The following is a 26,271-nucleotide window of genomic DNA, read 5'->3' as shown; positions in this document are numbered from 1 at the left end:
TATTTTAATTAATCCAAAAAACTTAAAATCCAAAAAAAAAAATCTCAAAGTTAAATCCAAAAATAAGCCAAACTTACCCAAAATTTTAAAATATCCAAAAACTCGAACACATAGGATTAATTGTGGATAACACCTTACAAATTGACAATTTAATATTTCATACTAGGTAACAAAGTAAAGTAAATTGACTTAGCGACAGAAAAGATTGATCAAGCATAATACTCCGGGTGCACCATCTTTCAAGATATATTATTACACTTTGAATTATACCAATTGTCTGTTGGTTTAGTGGTGATTGAGGCTGAACTCGGTAGGGAGGATCCCGTATTCGATCCCCCGCAATAATAATTGGGAGGAGACTGGAACCTATCCACCCAAAACTCTTCCAGAATTCGAATTTACCCTAAGGGTGAACCGGGTGCTAACACAAAAAAAGTTACACTTTGGGCTTGAACTTGTGTCTTTTTTCATGTACACTTAGGGCTTGAACTTGTGTAGTTGTGTGTTTCTTCATTGTTTTTTCATTTAGCCATTGCCCGTTGGCAACAGGCCCGACTCTAGGGGGTAGGCGAGGGGTGCGACCGCCTAGGGCCCAAGGCGGAAAGGGGCCCAAAATTATAGCATGTCCAGTAAATTAGTACTAGTAATAAACAACACATTAAATACACATGTTATTTCCTTCATTGGTAAAAAGTAGGTGCTCATTGGTAAAAAGTAGGTGTTAAAGTTTTGATACCTATCATAGGTCAAGGGTTCGACTCCCCTCTATGTCTTTATTTTTTTGTTTATTCGTTCCTTCATTATTTTTCTTGTTCACTTCCATCTTCCTTTATTCGCTCAACTCTTTTCCTTTTTTGAACTTTGTCAATTTTTTTATTTTTGTGTTTGTTAGCTTGTTATGTAATTTTTTATTAAAATTTATTTTTTAGCAACTAATTTTCTCATTTATAATACTTTGTACGTATAGTGTCTCAATTATTTAAACCCTTTATTTGTATTAGCTCTGTCCTTTAATCCTTTACAAGGTAATTAAGTTTTACGTTGAGTTTATGTACATAATATTTGACTTCTCGTACTCAGTTCTAATCGATGTAACTATACGTGGGCGGAAAATAATGCTTGTTTGATGGACTATGGGTAAATAAGTTTTAAAATAAATATCAAATTTTAATGATGACAAAATTAACTGATACTTTTATATGCTCAAAATGAACCTTTATTTTTTAAAAAAAATCTCTTTATGCATATTAATTATATTGTACGGAGTAATTAAGTAAGTATTAATTTTATTGAAATATTTCAAGAGATAGACCAGAACATGATTTTGAATTTTAGGATCCTGCAAAGGAGATATAATAATTTTTTATTGATTTGAATCCAACAATGTAATGGATTTAACAAAAAAAAAATATTATTTCAGTTAAAACGTATAATTTCGGAAGGGGCCCTAATCCATTATTTAGCCTAGGACCCTCAAAATGTCAGGACCGGGGGTGGTGGGCAATGCAACAAGGATTACAACATGCATGCTATCGATTTACTCTATCATTAAGCATGACTCATTGCAATTAATTGGTTAGGGAGTTAAGGGCGAGGTGAAGACACGTGGGACCGCGTACAATATCTTAAAACTTGACCAAAAAATAATGCAAAACAAGGTTCAACTCAAACCGAATATGTACATGTACATGTACATGTACTAGCACAATAAAATTCCGAATCGGAATCCGAATCCGAAGCCAACAATGTTTTATCACCAAGACAATATTCTTTTCATGTTATTATGGCAAATAATAGATTTTGAGGCCAGCGGCAGGCCTTACATTTGGGGCCCTTTCACGGTTGCTAGTGAGGCACCTTGCACAACCACAAGACCGTTACGTTGTTGTTGGTCAATTAAGTTAGAACATTTTTACACACAAAAAAGCACGAAAACAAAATCAAATCTTGAAGAACATACAACTAGTTTTATTAAGCACTTTGAACTAGTTTTATCAAAGCATTAAGGTTCTCAATTGAGCTACCACCTTGTTTAGTACTCTCTTCAGCCAACCCTCTCAACACTTGTACATTCCTCCTCATCTCCTTCCCTTGATCGCTCGACAAAACTCGATGCAACGCCTTGATCGCTCCACTCTTTGTAAAAACTCCGCCTTCTAATCCAACCCCAACTCCAAACACGCTCTCAATAAACCTTTGATTCACCTTCTGGTCCCCAAGCATCGGCCTACATATAAGAGGCACTCCGTTCACCATACTCTCCAATATCGAGTTCCATCCACAATGCGTTACAAACCCACCTACAGAAGGATGTCCTAACACCTTCATTTGTGGGGCCCATTCCACGATCTTCCCAAAAGCCTCATCTTCCCTAACACGATCCACGAACCCTAACGGTAAAAGCCCCTTATTCGAGTCGTTCATCGACCATAAGAAGGGGAACTCGCCACCCTCGAGAGCTTCTACGAGGGCTAGAAACTCGTGTGGTGGTGGAGTGGCGACCGTGCCAAAACTAATATACACAACAGATTTCTCTTTCTGTTTGTCTAACCATGGTAGACACTCATATTTGTCTGTAACAATTTGAGGTGGGAATATTGAAGGAAAGGGTCCAATACAGAGCAATTTCATTTTGGATTTTAGGTCATTTGTGATTGTGGGTGATAGTTTTTCAAAAGAGTTTACTACAACACCATCAGCTTTAGGCAGACTCAATGCCATTTTGTATGTCATTTGATCAAATGCTGAGTTTATAGTTTCTGAGAGCATTCCAGGGACACAATCTAGTATGTCTTTAACTCGAATATTTGAAAATCCAGGTACACAATCTATTACTTCATCTTCTCGGCCTTCGATTCCTATTCAAAGTTTTTTAAACAACATTAATTCACAATCATTATCCTAAATAAACCAGAAAATCCACAATCTAAAATATCACATATGCAATTACTACTTTTTTTTTTCTTTTTTTTAAGTATTGTAAAACGATTATATATATGTCTAATGTACTATTTGAGCTATTTCCATGAATAATGTTAGGAAGATTCGTAAATTCCTAAAATACGCCATATTTTTAGTTATTTATCATTCTACCGTCCACATCATCAAATAATCCGGTTCAATTTTTTTTTAATCGTTCAGCAATAAACTGCCAATTGAAATAGCGGTTCAACTTTGATTTGACTGTTTATATTACCCAATAAAAAGAGGGAAGGAAAGTAACAACTATTATTTGTCAGCAAGTTTTGAATGTAAGGCATACAACGGCCAATTCAAGTTTTGAGCTGGTGGTTTACCCCGTTCAAACGCCAATTTAAATGCGATTCAGAGTTGAACCGAAAAAAAAAAATAAAAAAAATCTCTATATCTTACTGACATGGACGGTAGAGTAAGAACTAACTTAAAAATATGGCTTATTTTAGAAATTTACGGATCTTTAAGCATTATTTCAAGGAAATAACTAAAAATATGAGTTTTTTTGGTATCATAATTCAATAATTAACCGTGATACAAAACGAACCTTAAAAATCCATTTAGTATCATTTTTTTATTCAGTTTTCTACAAAACTAAAAACATGCAAAATCACAAAAAGCTGTTCCCACTTTTTATTATCGATTTTCAAATTGTCCGTTTTCAATTGAACCTGATTACTGTACTATAGATAAACTATTTTTTAGTCCCTAATTCAATATTTTCAAACAAAAACTGAAACTGATAGTAATTAATTTCGAAAGAGGAATTGCATAGCTATACCTTGTTTGACAACGCCATATTTGGTACGAAGAACATCAGTATGAAAAGCAGCAGAAATACTTGCAACATTAGAAGTCCAAACAGCAATCCAACTACACAAATTATTACCCTTCTCTTTCTCCTCATCAACAATCTCACCACAAAACCATAAAAAAGCGTCAGAAATCACACAACTAATCTTCACACCACCAGCTTCCTCCTCCGCCACCTCCATCCGCCGTCGAAAACTCACTCCCGCCGTCTCAATAAACCGCACAAATGGGTTTCCGTTTCGGCTTCCCCCTTCCTCCTCATTGAGGTTGCAGGGGATAATGTTAGAAGAAGGATCGGATTTGGTGAACAAGGCGGAATTGGAGGTGGCGGTGTTGAGAAAGGAGAAGCGGGTGTCGGGTGAGGCGGTGGCTAGGTGTTTTACGAGGTGGAGGAGTGGGGCGGCGTGCGTTCCGAAGGGGAATGCGCACACCGCGACATGGCGGCGAGGAGGAGGAGGAGGAGGAGGAGGGTGTTCCATTGAATTTGATTTGTTTTTGTAGGATGGTTAAGATTTGTAATGTGTTACTATGTATAGTGTGGTAGTTAAGGAAATCTCGTGAACTATTTGTGGCTCATAATAACCAACAGCATTTATTACTTGATGGACAAAATCACAAAGGCCCTTGATGTGACAATGGTGGTAGGTTTGATTTGTGGTAGACCCTTAATAAATCAAATTAGATAAGACTAGAAAAATAAAAAATAAACACTCACGGATAACGTGTCAAATCAAATCAAATCAGATCAAATCAGATCAGGTGAAGACAATAAGACCTCAGGGTAAATTTATCCTTAATCTAAAGGTAACAGGAGTCAGACTCTTAGAATAATGTGTTAAAAAGACTACAATAAGTATAAAGGTGAGTTTAAAAATCAAAAGATTGACCAAAGACTCCACCTTTTTTCCAACCAAATCATATCGTGTCACATCACCACTTTATCCTACATCATTTTCTTTTTTTTTACTAGGAGTTTAAGTGAATAAGAGGTGAATTTGAGGATAATGTGTAAAATAAAGAGAGTCTTGTGTAAATCTAAATAATGAAAAAGTAAATAAAAGTTAGTCTAAAGCTGAGGTGAAGTGCCAGAGTCAGTCTAAGGGATAAACTTAGGCTTACTAAAAAAAAAGGTTGATACCAAGGAGGGCGTGTAAAAGCCGAGACTCTGAGTCACACTCGGGTATTGGACCCGAGTGCAAGGGCAATAGAAGTTGTCGAGGAGGAAGTATAAATCAATATCTAATATGTATTTCATGATACATATCATCCTACCAAACAACAAAATAGGCTAAAATCAAACGCAAAGGACAAAATTAATTTTTTTTTTGAAAATGGCATCGGTTTTTGAAAAAAAATGACATCTATTTTTTAAAAATGGCATATGTTCTTTGAAAAATGGCACATGTTTTAATGTTTGTCTTATCCCTATTGTCGTTTAGTTGGGTAAATATGTATCTTGAAATACATAACAGATATTGGCTTCTCCGCTCTCAGTTGCCGAGTACTATTTGGGTCGGGCAACCAAACCCAACTGAGAACTTGATCTTTGCCCAAAACACAAGCTACGCTTGTTGACATCTGCTTCATTATATTACAAAGAAAACAAACCCTAGCCCCTAGCTATCATTTGACCTCGTAAAGAAGACTTGTGAATGAAAAACTTAAACATGATTCAAAGATCCAAGTTAGTTATCTAAAAGCAAATAAACAGTTCCTTGCATAGGGTTGTGAACCAACCACCAGTTTTAAGTGTATGTCAAGCTATTGAAGACATTAACAAATTTGAACTTTCTATCCAACACGTAAAAAGATCCAACATCAATTTCATAGAGTGAAGCATAATATACAGACATGAAAACACAGTAAGACTGATGAACTAACGCATTCCACAGTCTTTTTGGCTGTGCAGTCCCGATCCATTGCATACCCGGCATTAGCAGCATAACAGAAAAGACCGGTAGATTACGAGCAACAGTTAGACTTTTGGCCCACGGGTTGCCCACGGATTGGTACTGTTGTGGGTCTGGTAGCATTTGATGCAGGCTGGCTTGCCACTCTACACACAAGAAACGTGAAATTCTTAAAATAATATATATATTAAAGGTTGTGTTATGTTCGACTTATTTCAGACAAAATAAGTTCAGATTTCAATTAATTTCAGATAAGTTTAGATAATATAAGTTCAGAAAAAATAAGTTTATTTCAGACATTTTCACACACAAATACTTTATTTCAGACAAAATAAGTTTTTTTCAGATAAAAATAAGTCCAGACAACATAAGTCCAATTAAACAGAGCCAAATTCAACTCACTGAGTACTGAGTAGTGAGTAGTGAGTACAACACAGTAAAGCAAAAATCAATGCCCAACATAAGATTTCAAACATGAAGAGTCTAGATGGTTCTGCGCATATCACAGAATGGCAAGATGCTCTATAATTCTTTATAGACTGTTAATCTGAATCAACGAGTCCGCAGGCTTTAAACATTGTGCTTTCACAAAAAAATTGTAAACACTCATGCTCATACACCATCATCGGAGGGCAAATCAATATTATAAAATATAGAACCTAACCTAGTCCACAAGATAGAAGAAGTGATTATGATTACTGTTTCACAGGAAGAGAAAGGGGTAATTTGGTTTTCTAAGATAGAAAGGTAAAGTAAAACTAAACCTTTTCTTGATCTCTGCTGCCATTGTCATGAAGGCTTCTTCTACATTTGTTGAATTCTTCGCACTTGTTTCCAAGAATGGGATACCAATCTCATCAGCAAATGCCTTCAGAACATAAACAGCATGAGAAGCAGATTTAATTACTTAAAATTTTAATCATCAAATAAAATATGAAAATGAGATATACTTTTTCGTTTGTACATTTTATTAAGGCATACTTCATCAGGTGGAAATGTGGAATACGTTATCTTGGATGTGATTTCCCTATATTCTGATTCTCATACTCGTAAATGAATAAAAGAAAATGTTCTCAGGCCCAAAAAAAAAATTACTCCCTCAACTGATCAAAGTGACTTCTACTTGAGCTCCAGATGACAGACGTCACTTAATACAAACTCACAATTGAAACACACAAAAATTTGTACAAGAACATCCCCCTAACTGGCTAGCCATGGCCCATGGGTTCCTACACTTGAATAAGGGCAATTTCACCGAATATAGCTAATAGGCTAGCTAGCTCTCTATAGTATATGTTCAACTTTGGTTTAAAAGACTTCCATACAAAGACTTGACCCACAAGGTGCTAAAGACACTTTCTACACTAGAATGTAGGCAACTACATTTGTCATCCAGAGGCACCAGATAACGAGTGGGATTAATGGTCAGCAGCAATAGAAGGCGAAACTTTTGTTCTCAACAAGCACAAGCTCCTCCAATAATAGGAAAAGGAACCTACATATCTAAGCGACAGCTCCTACATACTTCCTCCATTCTTTATTAAATGACACAATTTTTTTGTCACGTTTGCCAATGCAATATTTCAACCATTAATACCTTTTATTATCAATGGTTAAAAATTATAAAAGTTTGATATTATAAAACTATAGGATGAGACGATTATAACAAGACCCCACATGACTATATTTTTTGTTAAGTATAAATCACAATTGATGGTCAAAGTATATTATATGAATAGTGCCAAAAGTACAATTGTGTCATTTAAAAAAGAATGGAGGAAGTATTAGGCTAGTCCAACGTAGAATGCTTCTGAATGATTATTGAAAAAGAGAAAGGTAGGCTGACTGTACCTTTGCAGTTTCAGATGACACCACCTTGTTGGAAGTCAAATCAGATTTGTTTCCGACCAAAATTTTGACAACATTGTCACTTGCGTACCGGTCAATTTCGTTCAGCCACTGCTTGACATTATCAAAGCTTTGTTGATCTGTTACATCATATACAATCTACGGCAAAAATAGCATAGTAAATAATTAATACAAAGAAAACACGAGCGTGACATGAGTCAGATTCTTAGATGAATGCAAAGAAGAAATGTAAGCTTACTATAATTCCATGAGCACCTCGGTAGTAACTACTTGTAATGGTCCGAAAGCGTTCTTGTCCTGCAGTATCCCACTGTATAGGACAAGACCAACATCAAAATCTGGTTTTACCAAGCTTAAAAATCACATAGCAACTGCAAAAAACCAAAGACTTACAATTTGCAGCTTAATGGTTTTCCCATCCTGCTCGACTGTACGAATTTTCTACAGAATGGAACATTTTTTCAGGAAACTTATCAATAAAGTATTTCAATCATTATTCCTGTTTTGCTATGATGCTCAAACTCACATATTGCCAAAAGGGTATCCAACTCAGGTACGGATCCAGGGGTCTGACAATGGGAAACATTTTTATTCCTATTTAAAAGAAGGGAAGCTATTAATAACCATTATTTTTAAGATCTTGACACCGCTCACACAAGTACACCTACAATTTCTATCTATCATCAAAATACTTCTGTTAATGAAGCAACATATTAGGTTTTACAGTATGCTATTTAAACAGAAAGGATATAAAGATAAGAAAGGCCTCGTCAAACAAGAGAAAAAAGTAATACATGAAAGGATAATAAAGGCAGAAAGGGAAAGAATAAAGTTTAAAAAGGTTGCATCTTTGACTGATCAACTCCTCTGTCACTGATGACTGACCAGTATACCTTTGTTCTCCTTCATACATACATCTCTATGCCCACAGACGACCAACAATCAATTGGCTAGTTGGCTACAACGAAACCACAGCAAGGTCACCTCACTTGGCCAGATAAAAGCCTTAAATGTTCCATTCCAACAACTAATGCCTCAAATTCTAGGTTACAGATTTTGAAACCGGAAAATAAATAAATAGCTTTTCCAATCAAGAGAAATGTATAGTTCTGGATTTTCCAAAGAAAGAACAAGAAGATAGTTTTTTCTTCAAAGCTTAGACTCATTCAGTGGGAAAGGAACAACGTCCATTTTTTTGTTCTGCTAACCCTAATCCCATGTGGGCCAGTCCATACTTGGTTTAGGTCGTGATGACAATGTACAGGAAAGGCAATTGGCGACTCTGAGCATCACAGCTATTTTTAAAGGAATGGAAGGGGTTCTTAGCCACAGTCAAGTAAGAATATACTCACAAAATCAACACCAATAGTGCTAATGTAGCTCTCCACGTATGAATCATCCTGCATATGAGAAGCATTAAAGCTCTAGTTAATCAGTGATCACTCCATTAGAAGCATGAAGCAGAAAAGAAAAAAAAGCATAATTAGTCCCTTTCTTGTAATCAAAAGAAATAACAGAAAACTATACCGCGAATCTCAGCAGAAGGCATGACTTTCCAACGCCAGAATCTCCAATAAGCAAAAGCTTAAAGAGGTAATCACTGCACCAGAAACGTTGTTCAGCATCAAAATTATTGCCTATCAATCGGATATCTTCGCCTCAATTTGAATAACATAATTACAGAACAAAATCCAAATTGACCCACCATTTCATCTGTCATTTCCAACAAAACTACTTTTTCCCCAATCAATCGATTACCACATTATAATTTTTGCATAATATCAACAAAACAGAACATACCTAATACCATTAACATCAATCAAACTACTAACATATAAGCAATTCTACAGTAAATAATCAAACCCCAAATTTCAAAAAAACCAAACTATTCATGCCAAGCACAGAGGACCAAAATATACGTAATTCCATTATCAACAAAAAACTTTCACTAGAAAAACTTCAATCAAACTACTAACATACATTTCTACAGTAAAATAATCAAAACCCCCAATTTCAAAAAATCAAACTACTCATGCCAAACGCACAGAAGACCAAAATATACGTAATTCCATAATCAACAAAAACTTCCACCAGAAAAACTTCAATCAAACATATAAGCATTTCTACAGTACGTAATCAAAACCTCAATTTCAATAAATCAAACTACTCATGCCAAGCACAGAAAACCCTAATCCCCAATGCAGTAACCTACTACAATCAACCAAAATTCATAGAAAATCAAACACAGTAAATCAGAGATATAAAACATACTATTCTTGATTCATGGTTGAAAGTACTGAAAGATGATCGAAACCCTAGATTTGAAATTTCAGCAAGAAATTGATACTTGGAGTCGATCGAATAAAGGAAGAATTTACGTGCGATGAGAGAGAATAAATCGGAAAACAGAGATTTCCGGGAAATCGTCGATGATGGAAATGCAAAAATTGGGGGATTTTTTTTGGGAGAGACGATTCAGAAAAAGTAGTGGGCTATGTGGTTGTGCAGTGTTTATACGAGAGAACGTGTGAAGGCCGGGAGCTTTGTGCGAATGAACTGCTGTGCACGGCTGCTTTTTCCCTTGCCAGGTGTATAAAATAAAGCAATTTCTCCCATCGAATACCGGTAACAGTTTCACCGACACACTCGATAAAATACTAGTTTGACAGTAATTATATGCGATTACATATTAATAAAAACTATCAATTGAGATTGGCATGAGTGGTTAATGGCCTCTAGCTCCTTAACCAAGGTCTCGGGTTCGAGCCTTGGGAATGGAAAAAATCTCAACTGGGAGGGATGCTGCCCATCGAGGTACCCATGCAAACTCCCGCTGGAGATTAGTCCACTCGCCGAAGGCGGTGGGAACTCCTCGTAGTAGAACAAAAAAAAAAACATATTAATAAAAACTATCAATTGTATGTTGGTCAGTGATGATTGAGGCTGAACTTGGTAGGATCGTGTTCGATCCCCCGCAACAATAATTTAGAGGGGACTGGAAGTTATCCACTCAGAACTCGCATTGAATTCGGATTAACCCTAAACGTGAACCGGTGGTACACCAAAAAATAATATTAATAAAAACTTACTCCATCTGTCCCTTAGTACTCGCACTGTTTTGACTTTTTGCACTATTCACATAATTCACTTTGATCCTACTTTATTTATAGCATATGAAAATAAATGTTCGTATATAATATATTGTTAGCTTCATATTAATATAAATTTTCAAAATATTAATATTTCCATAAGTTTTTATAACATGTAGGTAAAGATATTGGTGGTCAAAGTAGTGCATTGGCAAGCGTGTCCAGTTAAAACGGTACGAGTATTAAGGGACGGGTGGAGTAAAAAATATTGATATCTCAAAAAATTTCATTAAGACTAATCCAACAATATTTTACACAATAACATTTGATTTTTATGAAGTATTATTATTAAAAAAAAGTTAGTCAAAATTAATTTATGAATATTGTAAAAGTCAAATTGTTTAAAGTATTTAAGAACGGAGGGTAATATATGAAGTATTAGTTCACTAATAGTCATGCCAAATATAATAAGAAAAACATAAGATTATATGCAGTAATCATATGATGTCTACATCGATTTCTTTTGTAAATATCATAGATTCAAATTTTATGATTTAAATTTGAATTTTATTTCGTTCAAAAATTAAAGTAATACTTAGTATATGAATCGTGGGAACATGGGGTTTGATCAACTCCGCGGCTAGCTAGTTAATTTGTCGTGCAATTTGCTTCTTTATAACGATGCATGAAAACGACCTATTCATTTTTTGTTTTTAGCGACAAACAACCTATTCATTTGGAAAACTTGATTATCTCGTTACAATAGTTTACCACTTATACACATTTTTTAACCCTTGTAATTCTTAATTCTTTACATGTTAGTTTGTGGATTGTTGGAGAATTTGTAGGAGTGAATAACTATGTTAGAGGTTTCTTAATTTCAATATTCAAATTTGGTTTAGAGAGTACTATAAATATATTAGAGAACTTGTAAAATAAAATTACATAGCATTTTTTATTTTGCCAAGAACACCTTTTATACTTTCTAACAGCTTGAACCTTAAACTATATTTTTTTCAAAAGGTCTTGCGCGCACAAGGTGTACAATAAATTTATTGTACACCAAGATAACTTTTATGCAGTTTTTTGTAACTTTAACCTATTTTTCTGTAACTTTTATATTATAAAATTAAAAAGTTGATAGATAAACATTTTAAAGGGTTAAATGATTAATTTATACATTATTAGTGATTTTGAAGAAATAATTTTTATTCAAATGAAAGAATTTATCATTAAAAAATAGATAACTTTTACATATATAAATGTAACTTTTAAACATTTTTAGTCAACTTTTACTCTGGTATACAATATTTATTGTACACCCATTATAAGTAAGAATTTGTGTATTTTTTTATTGTGAGAAACAACTTTAACTTATTTTCCGACACTAATCATGCCTACTAAGTGATGGTGTTTTCTTCTATTTGCACTCCGTTTTCACTCCTCCATTCTAGACCTGGGTCGGGTCGGACCTTGTCAAAAAACGTTCTATTTTGGGCCGAAAATTTCACACCAAAACCCAATATTTGGGCCACATAAGATGTTTTTTTAGGTCATGCCAAGTTTACAACCAAACTTCAATTCTGGGATGTTCAAAACTAAAAACTTGAGGCGGTCTGGGCACATAGTCGGGCCTAAAGTTAATGCCAAACCCGGTGATTTTTCGGGCCAGGCCAGTGCGCCGAGTTGACTTTGATCAACTCTACTCCATTTTCTCCATATATAAAAACCAACATAACAAAACTCTTGGTTACTTCTTAACCACCATTGAAATTATCGTCAAAAAATTGTTTTCTAACCCTTACCAAAACAAACCACGGAAAGATTGAAAAGGAAAAAATCCAAAGACATTTTACACCAGCTCCTCTGATGAGCATGCATCAATTTTAGATCCTTCTAACATAGATGTATAAAACTCCAACAGAAGGGAGAATCACTTAGAAAATACCCAAAAATTAGATCAAGACTATTAGACTAGTAACAACAAAGAAGAAGAAGAAAATGACACAAGAAACCAATCGTAGGAAACAAAATTTAGAGTTTTTGGCCGATTTAGCACATGATAATGAACACATAAATAACTCGATTATTGAAGAACTACGATGAAAGTTTCAATGTTTTCAACGTAGATGTGAGCAGAGGAAGCTTGTCGGGGGCCCTATATTTGTAGTCTTTCTCCAAGACTTTGGCAGCAAGAGTATGCAACTCACCCTCTTTATCATCCTTGTTTCGGCCTTTAGCCAATTGCCCAATGGCGGCGGTGCACTGTAATTAGGTTAATGACAAACATTAGTAACTTATGACAACTTAAGCCTTTGTTCTCTTCACCTTATTCTTATTGCTTATTAGATCAGAGCGACCACACCTTACCAGACCAAAAACTAGAAAAATGAAAAATCAGACCAAATTAAAGATGGTTGGAGGCCCGACACGGGCACGAAAAAAGACCGGCCCGACACTAGCACGAAAAAAGACCGGCCCAGCCCGACACGAGCACGAAGTTGTGGGCCGGGCCTAGGCCGCATTTTTTGAAAAAAAAAACGACAAGGCACGACACGACAAAGTACGCTAAATTTAGTAAAATTAGGCTTAGGCACGACGGCCCAACAGCTTGTGGGCCTGGGCCTTGTTTTGAACATCCATGCCCGGCACGATGCAAAGTGGACTTGGTGTGGGCTGGAAGCCCGAAGCCCGACCCATTCCGACCATCTTTAGACCAAATGAGGTGAAGAGAACAACGCCTTACATGTAGATGTAGTGATGGAAGATGAAAGGCAATAGATAACCAAGTGAAAAGGGTAAGGATAGAGTGGAAAGGAACGAAACTAACCAGGCAAACACCATAGAGTGCCCTAGTGTTCTTGCCTCCTGTAAAATCTATAGTGGCAGCATAGTATTTCTTGGCTGTCTGAATGTTTTCCAGTCCCCCGAGAGTGTAAAGTACCTATTTAAACCAAGGAAAAATCGGACACTTCAATTAGAGAAAGAAAATATGTCATTTTTTAGGAGAAAGTATAGGTAAAGTAATACAAGCCAACATCAGGCACAAGGTCATTCGATGATTCCATCATCAAAAAGAGTGACGAAGTAAAAGTGGCAGTCAAGATCTAAGAATCATTTCCCTCCCCCCCTGAAATGAAGGTAGTCAGCACTTAGCAGTTGAATGAAAGAACAATTACACTTATTGACACATCATCCCCGTGGAAAAACAGCATTAACATTATTAGACGTATAATATTCCAGCATCAATATGCATGCTAATTGCTACAGAGTACAACCATGCAATCATGCATGGTTCTAGTCACTACATTGAGAATCAGCAGGATGTGCAATCATTGTCATATGTAACCCGCTTAATGTTAGGGTTTTGCCAGTCTAGCCTTCTAGGTCATGCATATATAAATTAACAAAAGAAAAATGGATGAAAGTGTGACAGGATAATTTGTGATTTAATAACTCTGTATCGATCAATCACATATGCAATTACTCCGTACTTCCTATCAATTATTACCTTTATCTTCATATGGGCGATAGGCTAATCCCTCCCTTTCCTATATGTCACAGAATCCCAAACTCTAGCTAGCAAGAAAGGCAAAGGGGTTTTGGCTATAACAGGAGACTAAATTAGGATAATCGGACTAAATTAGGATAATCGGGCCAATCAGAATTTTGACCAAATAAATATGCCAGCCAAGTGATAGGTCATGGAAATATTCGCACCCCCATATATGCTAGTATCCTAAGTTCCTAACTGCCATTCTAATTAGCGTATTTGGTTTTACTAGTAAAAAGTCCTACATACTAGCCAAACCTTGTATGTGGATCACAAATTTAAACCTTATAGGCTTTTTCTCCTGCTTAACAATCCAAACAACCACATTTTTAGCTTCAATTTATTTTTTATTTGACTTGTTTTTATTAAACTTTATAGTGCACCCAATTAAAAGATAAATAAATTAGATCAAGGATCCACCACTAGGACACTCACAAGTCACAATTTGGTTGCAGAACTGCGAAATATACAAGCTTATCTTGGCTCATCTACTCATTCCCTTTCTTTTCAAAGAGTCTTAAGTAAGACTATACAAAACCTCCACAAACACACACACAACCACACAAATTCCAAAAGAGAAATAGTACTTACATCAGCATAGGCAAGGTGATACACAGGAACAGTGGGTTGAGCTAATATAAGCTCCTCGTAGCAAAAAGCAGCTTGCTTATACCTAATTATATAAAGAAAAAAAGTTAAGCATGCACACCAAAGGACATTGTCAAGCAGTGTAAAGTTGGAGGCACAAAATTAGAATGAGTTTTAAGTCAAGCTGTCTTACATCTGCAGCGAAACATAAATTTCTGCAAGTTCCCTCCATGCATCATTATCTGCCATAAATCTACCAAAAAGAAGACACAGATGTATAAGTTCACGTGATATTCAGTTGTAGAAACACAGTATTTACTTCAAAGAGAAGGGGAAAATAGACCATATATTGTTATGGTGGTCACAAATTGCTATCTTTAAGTAACAGAAACATGCAGTGGGGACTGGGGAGCCTCTTTGTTTTTATTTTTATGTAGGATGGACACAATTAGTTAAAGACAGAGTTGTAATGGCCTCTAGCCAAAGTTACTAATTCCAAATGTTAGTTTTACACTTTTACCCAAAGACGTCATTAAAGGTATGTAGAAGAAAAGTCAGATAAGCTGGAGAATTGTACCAAAACCTGAGAATAAAGGAACTCTAGGGTTTCTTGATCTGGGAACAAGAAATTGACTTTCCTAGATAAATTGTTGTAGCCTATTGATAATTTAAAAGAAAGGCTGCTGCAAAATGGATGAGTCTAATACATGAGAATTTAAGAGGCCATGAAGTTTTGAAAACTTCTTTCCCAACTCAGCCTCATGGGTACCGAAAAAAGTGGTGCACATGAGAGATGTGTTAGCAGTTCTGGCAGTATACAACCAGTAAACAGTGAAGATTATGTATTTTCCTTTTGCCTTTGCTATAGAAGGGTGCAGCTCCTAGTTGGAATAAATGATTTGGTCTCCTTCTGCATCTGGTAAACTGTGCAGGGGAGATTGCCTGCTCTAGAGATAGACTGGTGAATAGACAATCAACATTTCTTCAAGCAGTTTTTTTTGTTCCGTTTAGAGATGAGTGAAAAACATGAGCATCTACTTTCTGAATGAGGGTAGTAATGATAAGTGGCAGCGAGTCAGCGACTATGAGGATGGACACAGATCACCGGGCTAGATGATATTATGATAATTAGGAAGAGATCATAGCTTGCTTATCACACAGAATGAAATAAAAGCAGGGGAAGATGCTGAACAGTAAAGCATAAACAGCAGTTTCAGTCCAGAAAGAAATAAGAGAAACTTCAGCATGTTTGATGAAGAAACAGAGAATATACTCGTTAAATAGTGAAAGAAATTGTTTTGAGTATCCATCATCGGGTGGAAATATCAAGCAGTGATAAAACTAAGGGATCTGCTTTTAAGAATTTCCCCACTTGAGTTGTTAAAAATACCGATTTGCCTGGTTGGGTCTTGGGTGTACAGACTGATACGCTGGATCTAATTATCTTGTGTATAACTCTTATTTTGGAAAAGAATTTTTTTTTATTTCCAAAGAGAAGATTGCTACTTGTATAATATACTTATAGAAAGCACTCCAAGTAAGTCAAAGTTCAAAAGGCTTGAACAGAAAAGTAAGTACGGCCTATCATTTCAATTGGAAGGAGTAACAAAGTAGAGAAAAGCCATAAACAATTCTCTGATGCAAGAGCCTTACACTTTTAGATACTTGCTAAGGCATTCAATGGCTTTAAGAAGATCGCCTTCAGCCTTTGCCATCGCCACTTTTCTTTTATGGACCACCTACAAAGAAAATATATTGATTTGATTGGTTAAAAAGAAAAAGTCCTCAAAAATTGACTGCTTAACTATCTACTGTACCAGACAAAATAATTTACAAGAAAAGGCCCAATAGACGAAATAGTGATAAGAAACAGGAGGGTGTTAGTCAACCAAAACAAATTAAAACTTACTTGATCAAGTGGGTTGTCTTCTAGAAGACTTGAGTAAGCATTTTCTGCCTCTTCCCAACAACCCTTAGCTTCTAGCAACATCGCCTCTAACCTACCTGCAGAATATTTCAAGTACAGACCATCAAAATTAAGATCATCAATAGCCATATTATCAGATCTAACTCTCGATTATGCTATGTTAACAAAGGTTCTAACTAGTTGCACTTGGAAAAAGACACAACCTTAGTGAACAATTCACTCAGAGCCCATAAACTATATTCAAGGAATAGATTATGACACTTCCCAAAAACATAGAATACTTTCAGTTTGTTACAAATGATGCCAACTATGAAGCACATAGTGTATACAGACTGGCTGACTAATGGTGTAAAAGAGCTTCCAGATTACAATATCCTCTGCAAATACATATCTATGTTAGTATTACGATTCCTTTCAACAACTCCAGCAGACTAACAAAAACAACTACACCTTCATTTGATGCACAGTTATTGGTCACTATGTCAATCCGTCTCTTCGTTAATAGTATCTGTTACCAATGAGTTTGATATTTCAAACAAAACTGTAAACAATGAATTCACCTCCATATTCACAGAAAAATTTATAATAATAATAATAATAATATTTAAAACAGGAAAACTTGCGTGCCACTTGTCCACCCCTTAAATTTTCATTTTTTAAAAATACATATCTTTCATGACCCTCCGTAAATTCTTAATTTTTGACTTTTTACTATTAATAACCTCCCCATTCATCAATGGTCAATCACTTGATTACTTCATTGCCCCTACAACTTTTATATTACCACAATAACACCATTATGTGAGTTTGATTAAAGTGTGTTGCAGGGCCTAAAACTAGTCAATTGAATCATGAGATCTCTACACATCCTACTACACTTTCTTGAATACTTTCTTTCTTCTGGTCTACAGTCCTACACTATTAACAAGAAATATGAAAAAAAGAGCTCCTTCCAAAGAGATCCTTATTTATATCCTGATGCCTCCAGTACACAATACTAGGTTCATATTAGAACTACATTTCTCAGTATCCTATCTTGTTAGTCCTTAGCCAGACTTCTTTTCTTCTGTATCTTATGAGTCTAAATTTGAGTTCTTTTTCTGTCTGAGAATGGGAAACCAAAAAGTATGCCACCTTGGTTTTGCCTACAGCATCAGCTCTTTCCTTTTGTCGACAGATTAATAATCTTGGACCTTTCAGAAACAGTCAGTTTTTCCTTTCTAACTCATGGCCATATATTTCAGAAATCTTAGCTTCCTTAGACTCTACTTTCAAGCAAATTTTGTTTCCTCTTAAAAGCTTATGTTAAGACTACTTTAGGTTAATGCAAAAGTTTCAAGTCACAACACTATAATTTTTCAGCTATTCCTGCATGACAACATCCCTTCAAAAAGGGCTCGGTCCTCCGAGGTCTGTTTGAGCTCTTGTCACTGCTCAAGACAATACTCTGACCTCAGCAGTCAGCACATACTATGCTAGATCATTCAATAAATCATGAGTTCTTTAGAATTAGAACTCTAACTATTAACCAAATATACGCAATGCCAATGGATTGACAATAACAATCAGATATGATGCTTCTCATCAGGACAGCATAAATGAGAATGTTCTCTGGGTTGACTCAGATGCACACATCAAGTTCAAAATACAAGACTCGGTTCTCTCGTAGCTACGTGCAATGCGCTAGAGAAAACAGAATTTCAAGTAACTCCTTTGAGGATTCTTAGCTCAAATGTCCTTATTTCCTCTGTGAGATCAAACACATCGTTTCTTTTGAGAATGGGTTCAAAACCAAAAACATTACGAAACCATGAAAAATGGATTGCAAGTATCCATTCTGCTTATTGATATGGAGGATGCCTTGTTCCTTACGGCATCTATTTTCCTTCAAATCATCTAATTTGGCTTTGGTTAGTCATAGTTGCATAAAAAGCTTCCTTCTGCATAAATATAGACCCTGTCTTGTTCCTTATGGCTCAAACCATGTATTATTCCTCAAAACAAGCTTTTGTTCTGGGTAATGTTGTAAATACACCGACGGCTTGTTCGACTTGAGATAATTAATCGAGGAGTAATTGACTTCGTGTGTGAGTTGGTGTGAATGTCATGGAAGTCCAAGGTAATGGACATATGACAAACACAGGTTTTTCATCATTGTTTCTTACCACCGTTCTTAGTAGTAATGAGTGGTAACTGACATTAATGAACAAAACACAATTGCAAGTGGAGATGCATAACCCAGAACATTCGTATGGAATTCCATATCAAACTACACATATTTTTATTTAACATTGACCTAATTCATAACGTTATAACAAAAGGGATGTAACAACTACCTTAAGTGACACTTGCACGCTATATGGATTCTGGACCACAATTTTGTTAAAAAAAACCAAATTACTTTCAAGCTGGATGAAAGGAACTTGACAATCTATAGCAGATTACCATCCTTTTTAAGTTCCTTGATACAGAATTTATCTCATACAAGTGCGACGTATCTCACTCCAAAGTCCAAACCTACTCAAACTTGTCTCATGCTTCTTAATACAATATATTAACACAAACTTAAGTAAATTACCATTAAAGAATATTTTTTTGTTATATTAAAAGAAAGAAGAGAAAAGGATAACAAGGTTCAAAATTGAGAAGTTATGCAAATGTAGAAGAAGGAATCTAAACCAGTTTCCTGTTCTATAGACTAATATAAACGTCATGAAGTAACTGTAACATTTCAGCGATCCAATACAAATTAACAAATCCCCAAAGCCCAAAAGACAGAGAAAAGCCAGTATGCGACACCCAATTTCGGTGAAATTAAAGTATTCAAAAACAATATCAGCAAGTAAACATCAAGTCAATGAGACAACTCACCAACCCTTTTGCTCTCTGGGAATTTCTTGCTCAGCACATTAATGCAATCCTGCAAAAAATTAATCAATAGATCTATAAACAAACAAATGAAAAGTAATTCTACTCTTGTGAGTAGTGACAAAAGAATGTAGCTTTATCCATCTGGTCAGTGAAATAAACTACTTTTTGTTGATTGAGACAATCGGTAATGAATAAAGAAAAAAAATCAAATATCAACATGTAACGCACGAAACAACGTCACATACCCTGGCAGTATCAAGAGAATTGCAGTCCATGGCTGCAATGGCAACTTGCTCGTATAAAGTCCATTCTACAAAAGAGAATCAACATTGTAGTTAAAATAAGAGACCCCAAAGCCGTGTGTTTAAATGAACAAACTATAAATTCGCAACAAGATACACAAAACAACTACTAACCAGTAAAATTATATACCTCACTGTAATTTGGCCTAAGCTTTAAAGAGGTACATATGTAGCATTTACCCAAAACCAGTTAAGAAAACTAGCATAGCTAATTCCACTAGAGCCGCATAGGAAACAATTTCTCAAAAGGAAAGTAGTAAAAGTCAAACTAATAATAAATGAGGGAAAAGGTTCAATATTAATTAGCAATGATAGACTTAAGGCGGGAGGGCTTGTGATAAGTAGAAATTGCTAAAGATCACAACCTAGGCTCTCATATAGTAGGAACAGAAGGGGAACAAACAAGTGGTTAGAAGGTGGATATACCAACTAGAAAACCCAAACAAATCAATGAAATTGAAATTCCTATTCTTGAATTGCTACAGTGTATCATATGAGAAACCCATTACCAAATGGCCCAATTTGTTGTTCTCTCTTTTTATTTGGTCATGTTTCATAAGATATTACTCAATATAAGAATTGTCTTAAAACACAAACCAAAGAAGTACAGTAGCGCAGAAGTAGCAGCGTAGCACACAAGAAACTGTCATTTTTATGCGGAACAAGCTAATCACAAAACTGAACCCAAATTCAAGAGAACTAACATTAGTACTCTGCAAAGTAATTTCCATACTCTGCTCCTCTCACGTGGGAGAGGCTGGAAACCACTTCAACTAGTGTTAAAAATAAGGTCCCCAAATTCATCGTGTGTTTGGATGAGAAGGCGTGAAGGGAAAGAAAGGAGAACGAGAGTGATGATCCTTTATTATTTATTTGGATGTTCATAAAGGGACAAGAAAAGGAGAAGGAAATAGAAAGATCTACTTTTCCCCCTTTAATGAACCAAATCCTTTCGAAGATGCAAAGTTTTGGAGGAAAACATTAGCCTACTTCTCCCCTCCTTGTCCATCTCCTCCCTTCCCTTTGTCATTGCTAACCAAACATGCTATTAGGAATTGCCAGGATTATGCATGTCAACTAAATCCTTGTCCTAGACTCCCTAAAGTGAAACGAAGCTCGTTGACTACATCAAAGACCAGTCTTTTGATGGAATTTGCAGCATAATTCTTTTTCTAATCCGTTATACCACTAATCTAGCGCAATAGAAATCAACAATTCCAATCTACAATAGGTAAATTGGAATTTAACCATTAATAAATAAATAAATAAAATTAGTCCCAATCAAACATTAGGTCAAAATTGTAATGTTGCCATTACAAAGAAACCAAATCAAATTCGTTTATCAGTCGAAGTAAGCTGAGTTCGAGTACGAATACAAACATAAGAATCAATGTGCAAGCAATCAAATTCAAAAAAACAATTACTTCCATTCACCCACTATGCCACTCATCTTTAACAACACAAATCAATCGAAAAAAATTAACAATACATCTAATTGATCACTTAAAACAACACTCCCAATCAATCAATAAGTCAAAATTGGAACATACCCATCAAAAATAACCAAAATTAAATCCACTTAACAATGTGATTGACCAAATTGATGAGCAAACAATAAAACTAGAAACCCATAAATTACTCAATACCAAAATCCAATTAAAACCAAAATTTTTTTAAAAAAAACCTAACCACTAAATTAGAAAATACCTTCGTCCCCAATACTAGATCGTTTCTTGGGATCATTCAAGATCAATAATCCATGCTTCAAAACCTTATCAGAGCGTCGAATTTTGAGCTTTCGAACCAAACAAAGGTACTCCCATGCACCTCCTCCACCGTGCTCAACTTGCGACTCTAATCTCTTCAATTCTGTCTCGTCTAATTTGGTCACCATTTTCTCTCTCCTGAATCTGGGTTTTCAGTGGACTTGTGATGAGATTTGAGAGAGATCCGGATTACCAAATTCAACGACAGTATAAACTCCAGGAGTCCAGGATTGTTGTGTTGTTTGTTTTTGTTTATATCGATTAGGATTTTGCACATAACAGGCCAAGACTCAAGAGCACCCAAATTCCTCCTACATGGGTTGAATGGGTGGTCCGTGGCCCGCGGGTCAAGGCCCAACATGGTTCGTTTAGGCCCGGTTCTATACCGGTCCAAAGTTGGATATGGATAGGGATGTCAATGGGGCGAGGCGGATGCGGATGTAGGTCCCTTCATCCCCACCCCCACCTAAAATTTTCATTCTCATCCCCGCCCCATCACCAATGGCGGGTACAAAATTCATCCCCATCCCCGCCCCAACGGGTGTAAGCTAAAATCCATCCCCGCCCCACCACCCAACTGGGTATACATCCCCGTCGGGTTCAGAGGACCCAAAATTGAGTGAAAAAAATTGAATTATAAATCAAATAAATAAATAAAATAAATAATAAACTATCAATAACAGAACGATTTACCAAATTAATGCTCATTTAAAACTTATTTTTCATTATGCGTCGGAATAAAACTTATTTACCAAACTACCGTCCATGTAGGATCGGAGCTACGTTCGTTTTTATTTTTATTTTAACAGACTAAAACCGCTATCTCATATGGCGGTTATATCGGTATATGAGATAGCGGCTTTACTGGTATAACCGCTATCTGAGATAGCTATTTTTGGTCATAAAACACTGCTACACATGTAGTTGTTTTTGTCCTAAATTCGCTATCTGAAATTGCGGTTATACTAGTAAAACCCCTATATGAGATAGTTGTTATACTAGTAAACCGCTATCTGGGATAGCGATTTTAGTTTGAATTTTTTTTTTTTTAAAAAGGGATTAATTTTACCCAAACCTACATGAACGATAGTTTGATAAATAAGTGTCATTCTGACGCAAAATGAGAAATAAGTTTAAAATGGGCATTAGTTTGGTAAATTGTAAAATAGGATTTGTATGGATAATGTCTTTACTTAGTCTAAATGTGAGGGAAGTTGTTCTTTTGGTTGAATTAGCTTATGAACGTTCTAGGCGTTTTCCAAAACATGGTTGATCTACAATTAGGAACATACTTGGGGGGTATATGAAAGATAAGCCCCTTCAACAAACTGAAGGAAGTGGGAGACTATATTCCTAACGTTTATACTTTCAAGTTTCGAGGAACCTTCACTATATTAGTTTGACTAGTATAGGACCCGTGCGATGCACGGTTTATATATTTTAACTTTAAGTGCAAAGTTCAATTAATTTAGAAAAGAAACATAGAAAAATACATAGATTTTTTATTCGTTTTCATGCACCACCCATTGTTTCATGTTAGGTATAAAAATCAGTTATCGTCATGTATTATGAGAGATGTCAATTCTCAAGCTGAACTGTTGAACCCGCTAGGTTGGTCCGATCATTTAGAACCCAAACCGTTAATAACCCACGAGTTGAAACCGAAGACCCGAAGAGACCGGATATATTAACCCGATTGAGATCTGAAACCGGATAACAAACCCGTTTCGCAGCAACCCTATCCGTTTCAACCCGAACTGAATGGATCTGAAAGTCATTAACGACCCAAATCGTTTCAATCCAAACCGTCTGAACCCGAAGAAAACCCGTTTACAATATGAGTTGTTTTAATGTGTAACCCGCTTAATCCAAACCGTTTACAACCCGTAACCCGTTTAATTCGAATCGTTTGTAACCCATAACCCGTTTAATCCCGCTAGTGATCTTAAATTCTTAACACTTTTAAAAGTTGGTTATTGCCTTTGCCCCCCCCTAATTAAGGCCTCAATATATATTAGAATTTATAAACGTATTAAAAATTGTGATTTTATAATTTGGAATCGAATTCGGCTGACTCGGCGTTTAACCCTCTACCCATTTTATCCCGCTACTGATTTATCCACATTTTATGAACTTATCGATAAAAACCTGAACCGAGATAAACTTGAATCCGATGTAACCCAGCTATACATGTTCAACCTGACCCATTTCAGATCCGATATTCAGTTCAAATACTATCTCATACTTCATTACGTTACCCGTACCCATTTTAAGTACCTGCCAAATCTCAAGTATATTCTCTTGAAATCAAGTCTGAACAAATCCATAAATTTTATTTGATTTAATCAGTCCCAAGTCTAGTAAGTTTAGATAAGTTTAGATAAGTTCAGATTAATTCGAAAAATTTATTTCAAATAAGGTGAAGAGAATGTACCCAACATCCATTTTTATTTGTTCCACCCACTTATTATATATGTGGTCAAAATAATAAATAAATAATTGATTATTGTTTGTGGAGTATTTATGAAAGAAATAAACTATGTTTGCTAAAACGCAAAACGAAAGAAAACTCACACACCACATCACCACAAATAATACAATTTTATCTCTATGGATGTCCATCACTCGTCGAATCACTACTTATATATTCCCGTACGTCTAACAGGCCAGGTGGAAACAGACAAATGTTCATTCAACCCGCTTCACCGATTTTATTATTTTAATTGTGATATTAAAATAATTTATTGAGATATTGAAGATAATAATATTATGGAATTGAGAATACTTCGCACTCATAAAGTCATAAAATTTTAGATATTAGTGAATTTGTTTGGTGATAGTTTCTACCTTATTTATGTGGTTCCAGTACATTAATAAATAGCAGACAACTTTAATAGCGGACACAAATTTTGATATAATATTAAAGTATTTACCCAAAAGGGAAAACGTAAAGAACAAAAAGAGACGGAGGGAGTAGTTTTTATCAGTTTTTTTATCAGCCTGTCTCCTGTGTGGCGAGTCACACCATCAACTTGACAGTGTGACGCGCACATATGGAATTGGATTCGCGACTCAAACAACCCCCAATATTTCTGTTTGTTATCCGCGAGAGAAAATAACATACAAAGCAACATGGAATAGTGGTTAAAACATTTGAGTGTGTCTTGCTTGATTTTGGGTTCGAAGTCCATTACTGATTGTTTTTCGCCTTCGTTTTATGTAAACATACAATGCTCAGGGGACTACGGTCTACATAGTATATTTTTTTTTGGTAAAGGGTCATTTTGACATATTGTCCTGAGTTTCTTATTATGTTATTTGGGAGTTACTTAATATAATATTTAGTGTTACTCCCTCCGTTTCTTTTTGATGTTCCTGTTTGGAGTTGTGGGTGGAAATTAAGAAACTGGAATCTTTTAATGATTGGGGGTAAGAGTAATGATTGGGTGTAAGAGATTGATATTTGTGAATAAAGTAAGGAGAGAGAAAACATTAAACAAATAAGGATAATTGAGATATTTTATTTAATTAAAGGGAAAATCAGAAAATCTGTTACAAAAGGGACCACTTTTGTTGAGTTGGGGACCTCAACACAAAAAACGGACCAATGAGAAGTCTGTGTTCTCAAACACATGGATCAGTTTCATCATTTTTTCCACCAAAAAATTTGAGGGAAATTTCCCTCCAAAATGAAAATTAGGATTTCCCTCCAACTACTCTATATAATAAGGGATATTAACTTTTTTTTAACGGTTACTTTTTAATCTTTCGAGTTATATTTTATAAAAGTTGGTTACTTAATAATGGGGGATAAATTACTATTTTACTACTTCGTATTAAGGGATATTAACCTTTTTCAAAGATTACATTTTAATCATTTTGAGTTACCTATTTTATAAAAATTGGTTACTTATTAACGGGAGATGAGTTACTATTTTACTATTTCATATTAAGGGATATTACTTCTTTTTTTCTAAAGGTTACTTTTAATCATTTTGAGTTTTATTTTACAAATTTTGATTACTTATTTAACGGCATATGAGTTACTATTTTACTACTATGTATTATGAGATACAAAATCTTTTTTCAAAGGTGATACTTTTTTTTTGAGTTACTTATTTTATAAAATTGCGTTACTCGTTATAAGAGAGATGAGTTACAATCCTACTTGTTATGAGTTGCTACGTTTTAATCATTTCAAGTTAGTTATTTTATGAAAATGGGTTATATAATTATCATACAATAGATGAGTTATTATTTTACGTACTCTCCTTATTAAGATATCTATATATTAAACAAAAGAATATTCTATATTAGGAATTGTATATTAATAAATAATACCCGTGCTTGCTAATTAATAAGGTAATCTACTAATATATATTAATAGGTATATTTTGAACGAAGTCAATATTAGGAGAAGTTATTCTTATTCTATATTTGGAACCATAAGATCTTAATATTCTATAATAGATTATATTTAAATATCATATGAATATTCTATATTAGATTGCTAACTATATTTTAATGTATCTAATTATGTAAATATATTAGGAATTTAGTTGTTTTTAAAAATAATTACTTTTTTTACACAGGGACGCTTGTCAACTCCA

At 35.1% G+C, this 26,271-nt stretch overlaps 3 protein-coding genes across 3 annotated transcripts; all 3 read right to left on the bottom strand.

Annotated features, from left to right (window-relative positions):
* Window positions 1–1,858: 1,858 nt before the first annotated feature.
* On the bottom strand, window positions 1,859–4,328 carry LOC110803459 (anthocyanidin 3-O-glucosyltransferase 7). The gene is made up of 2 exons (XM_022008968.2): window positions 3,755–4,328; window positions 1,859–2,858 (listed from the first exon to the last, which is right to left on the bottom strand). Exons 1-2 carry the CDS (start codon window positions 4,263–4,265, stop codon window positions 1,972–1,974), a joined length of 1,398 nt encoding a protein of 465 aa, XP_021864660.2. The 5' UTR covers window positions 4,266–4,328; the 3' UTR covers window positions 1,859–1,971.
* Window positions 4,329–5,475: 1,147 nt separating this feature from the next.
* LOC110803455 (GTP-binding protein YPTM2) lies at window positions 5,476–10,143 on the bottom strand. The gene is made up of 8 exons (XM_022008965.2): window positions 9,837–10,143; window positions 9,093–9,165; window positions 8,918–8,965; window positions 7,959–8,006; window positions 7,804–7,875; window positions 7,548–7,703; window positions 6,461–6,564; window positions 5,476–5,842 (listed from the first exon to the last, which is right to left on the bottom strand). Exons 1-8 carry the CDS (start codon window positions 9,848–9,850, stop codon window positions 5,749–5,751), a joined length of 609 nt encoding a protein of 202 aa, XP_021864657.1. The 5' UTR covers window positions 9,851–10,143; the 3' UTR covers window positions 5,476–5,748.
* Window positions 10,144–12,389: 2,246 nt separating this feature from the next.
* On the bottom strand, window positions 12,390–21,913 carry LOC110803462 (uncharacterized). The gene is made up of 9 exons (XM_022008972.2): window positions 21,603–21,913; window positions 19,839–19,903; window positions 19,594–19,642; window positions 16,705–16,799; window positions 16,449–16,534; window positions 14,989–15,048; window positions 14,799–14,880; window positions 13,485–13,598; window positions 12,390–12,919 (listed from the first exon to the last, which is right to left on the bottom strand). Exons 1-9 carry the CDS (start codon window positions 21,787–21,789, stop codon window positions 12,752–12,754), a joined length of 906 nt encoding a protein of 301 aa, XP_021864664.1. The 5' UTR covers window positions 21,790–21,913; the 3' UTR covers window positions 12,390–12,751.
* Window positions 21,914–26,271: the final 4,358 nt, after the last annotated feature.

Source organism: Spinacia oleracea, chromosome 2 (assembly GCF_020520425.1).
Source record: "Spinacia oleracea cultivar Varoflay chromosome 2, BTI_SOV_V1, whole genome shotgun sequence".
Lineage (NCBI taxonomy): Eukaryota > Viridiplantae > Streptophyta > Magnoliopsida > Caryophyllales > Amaranthaceae > Spinacia > Spinacia oleracea.
This window is presented reverse-complemented; position numbering and strand designations above follow the sequence as displayed.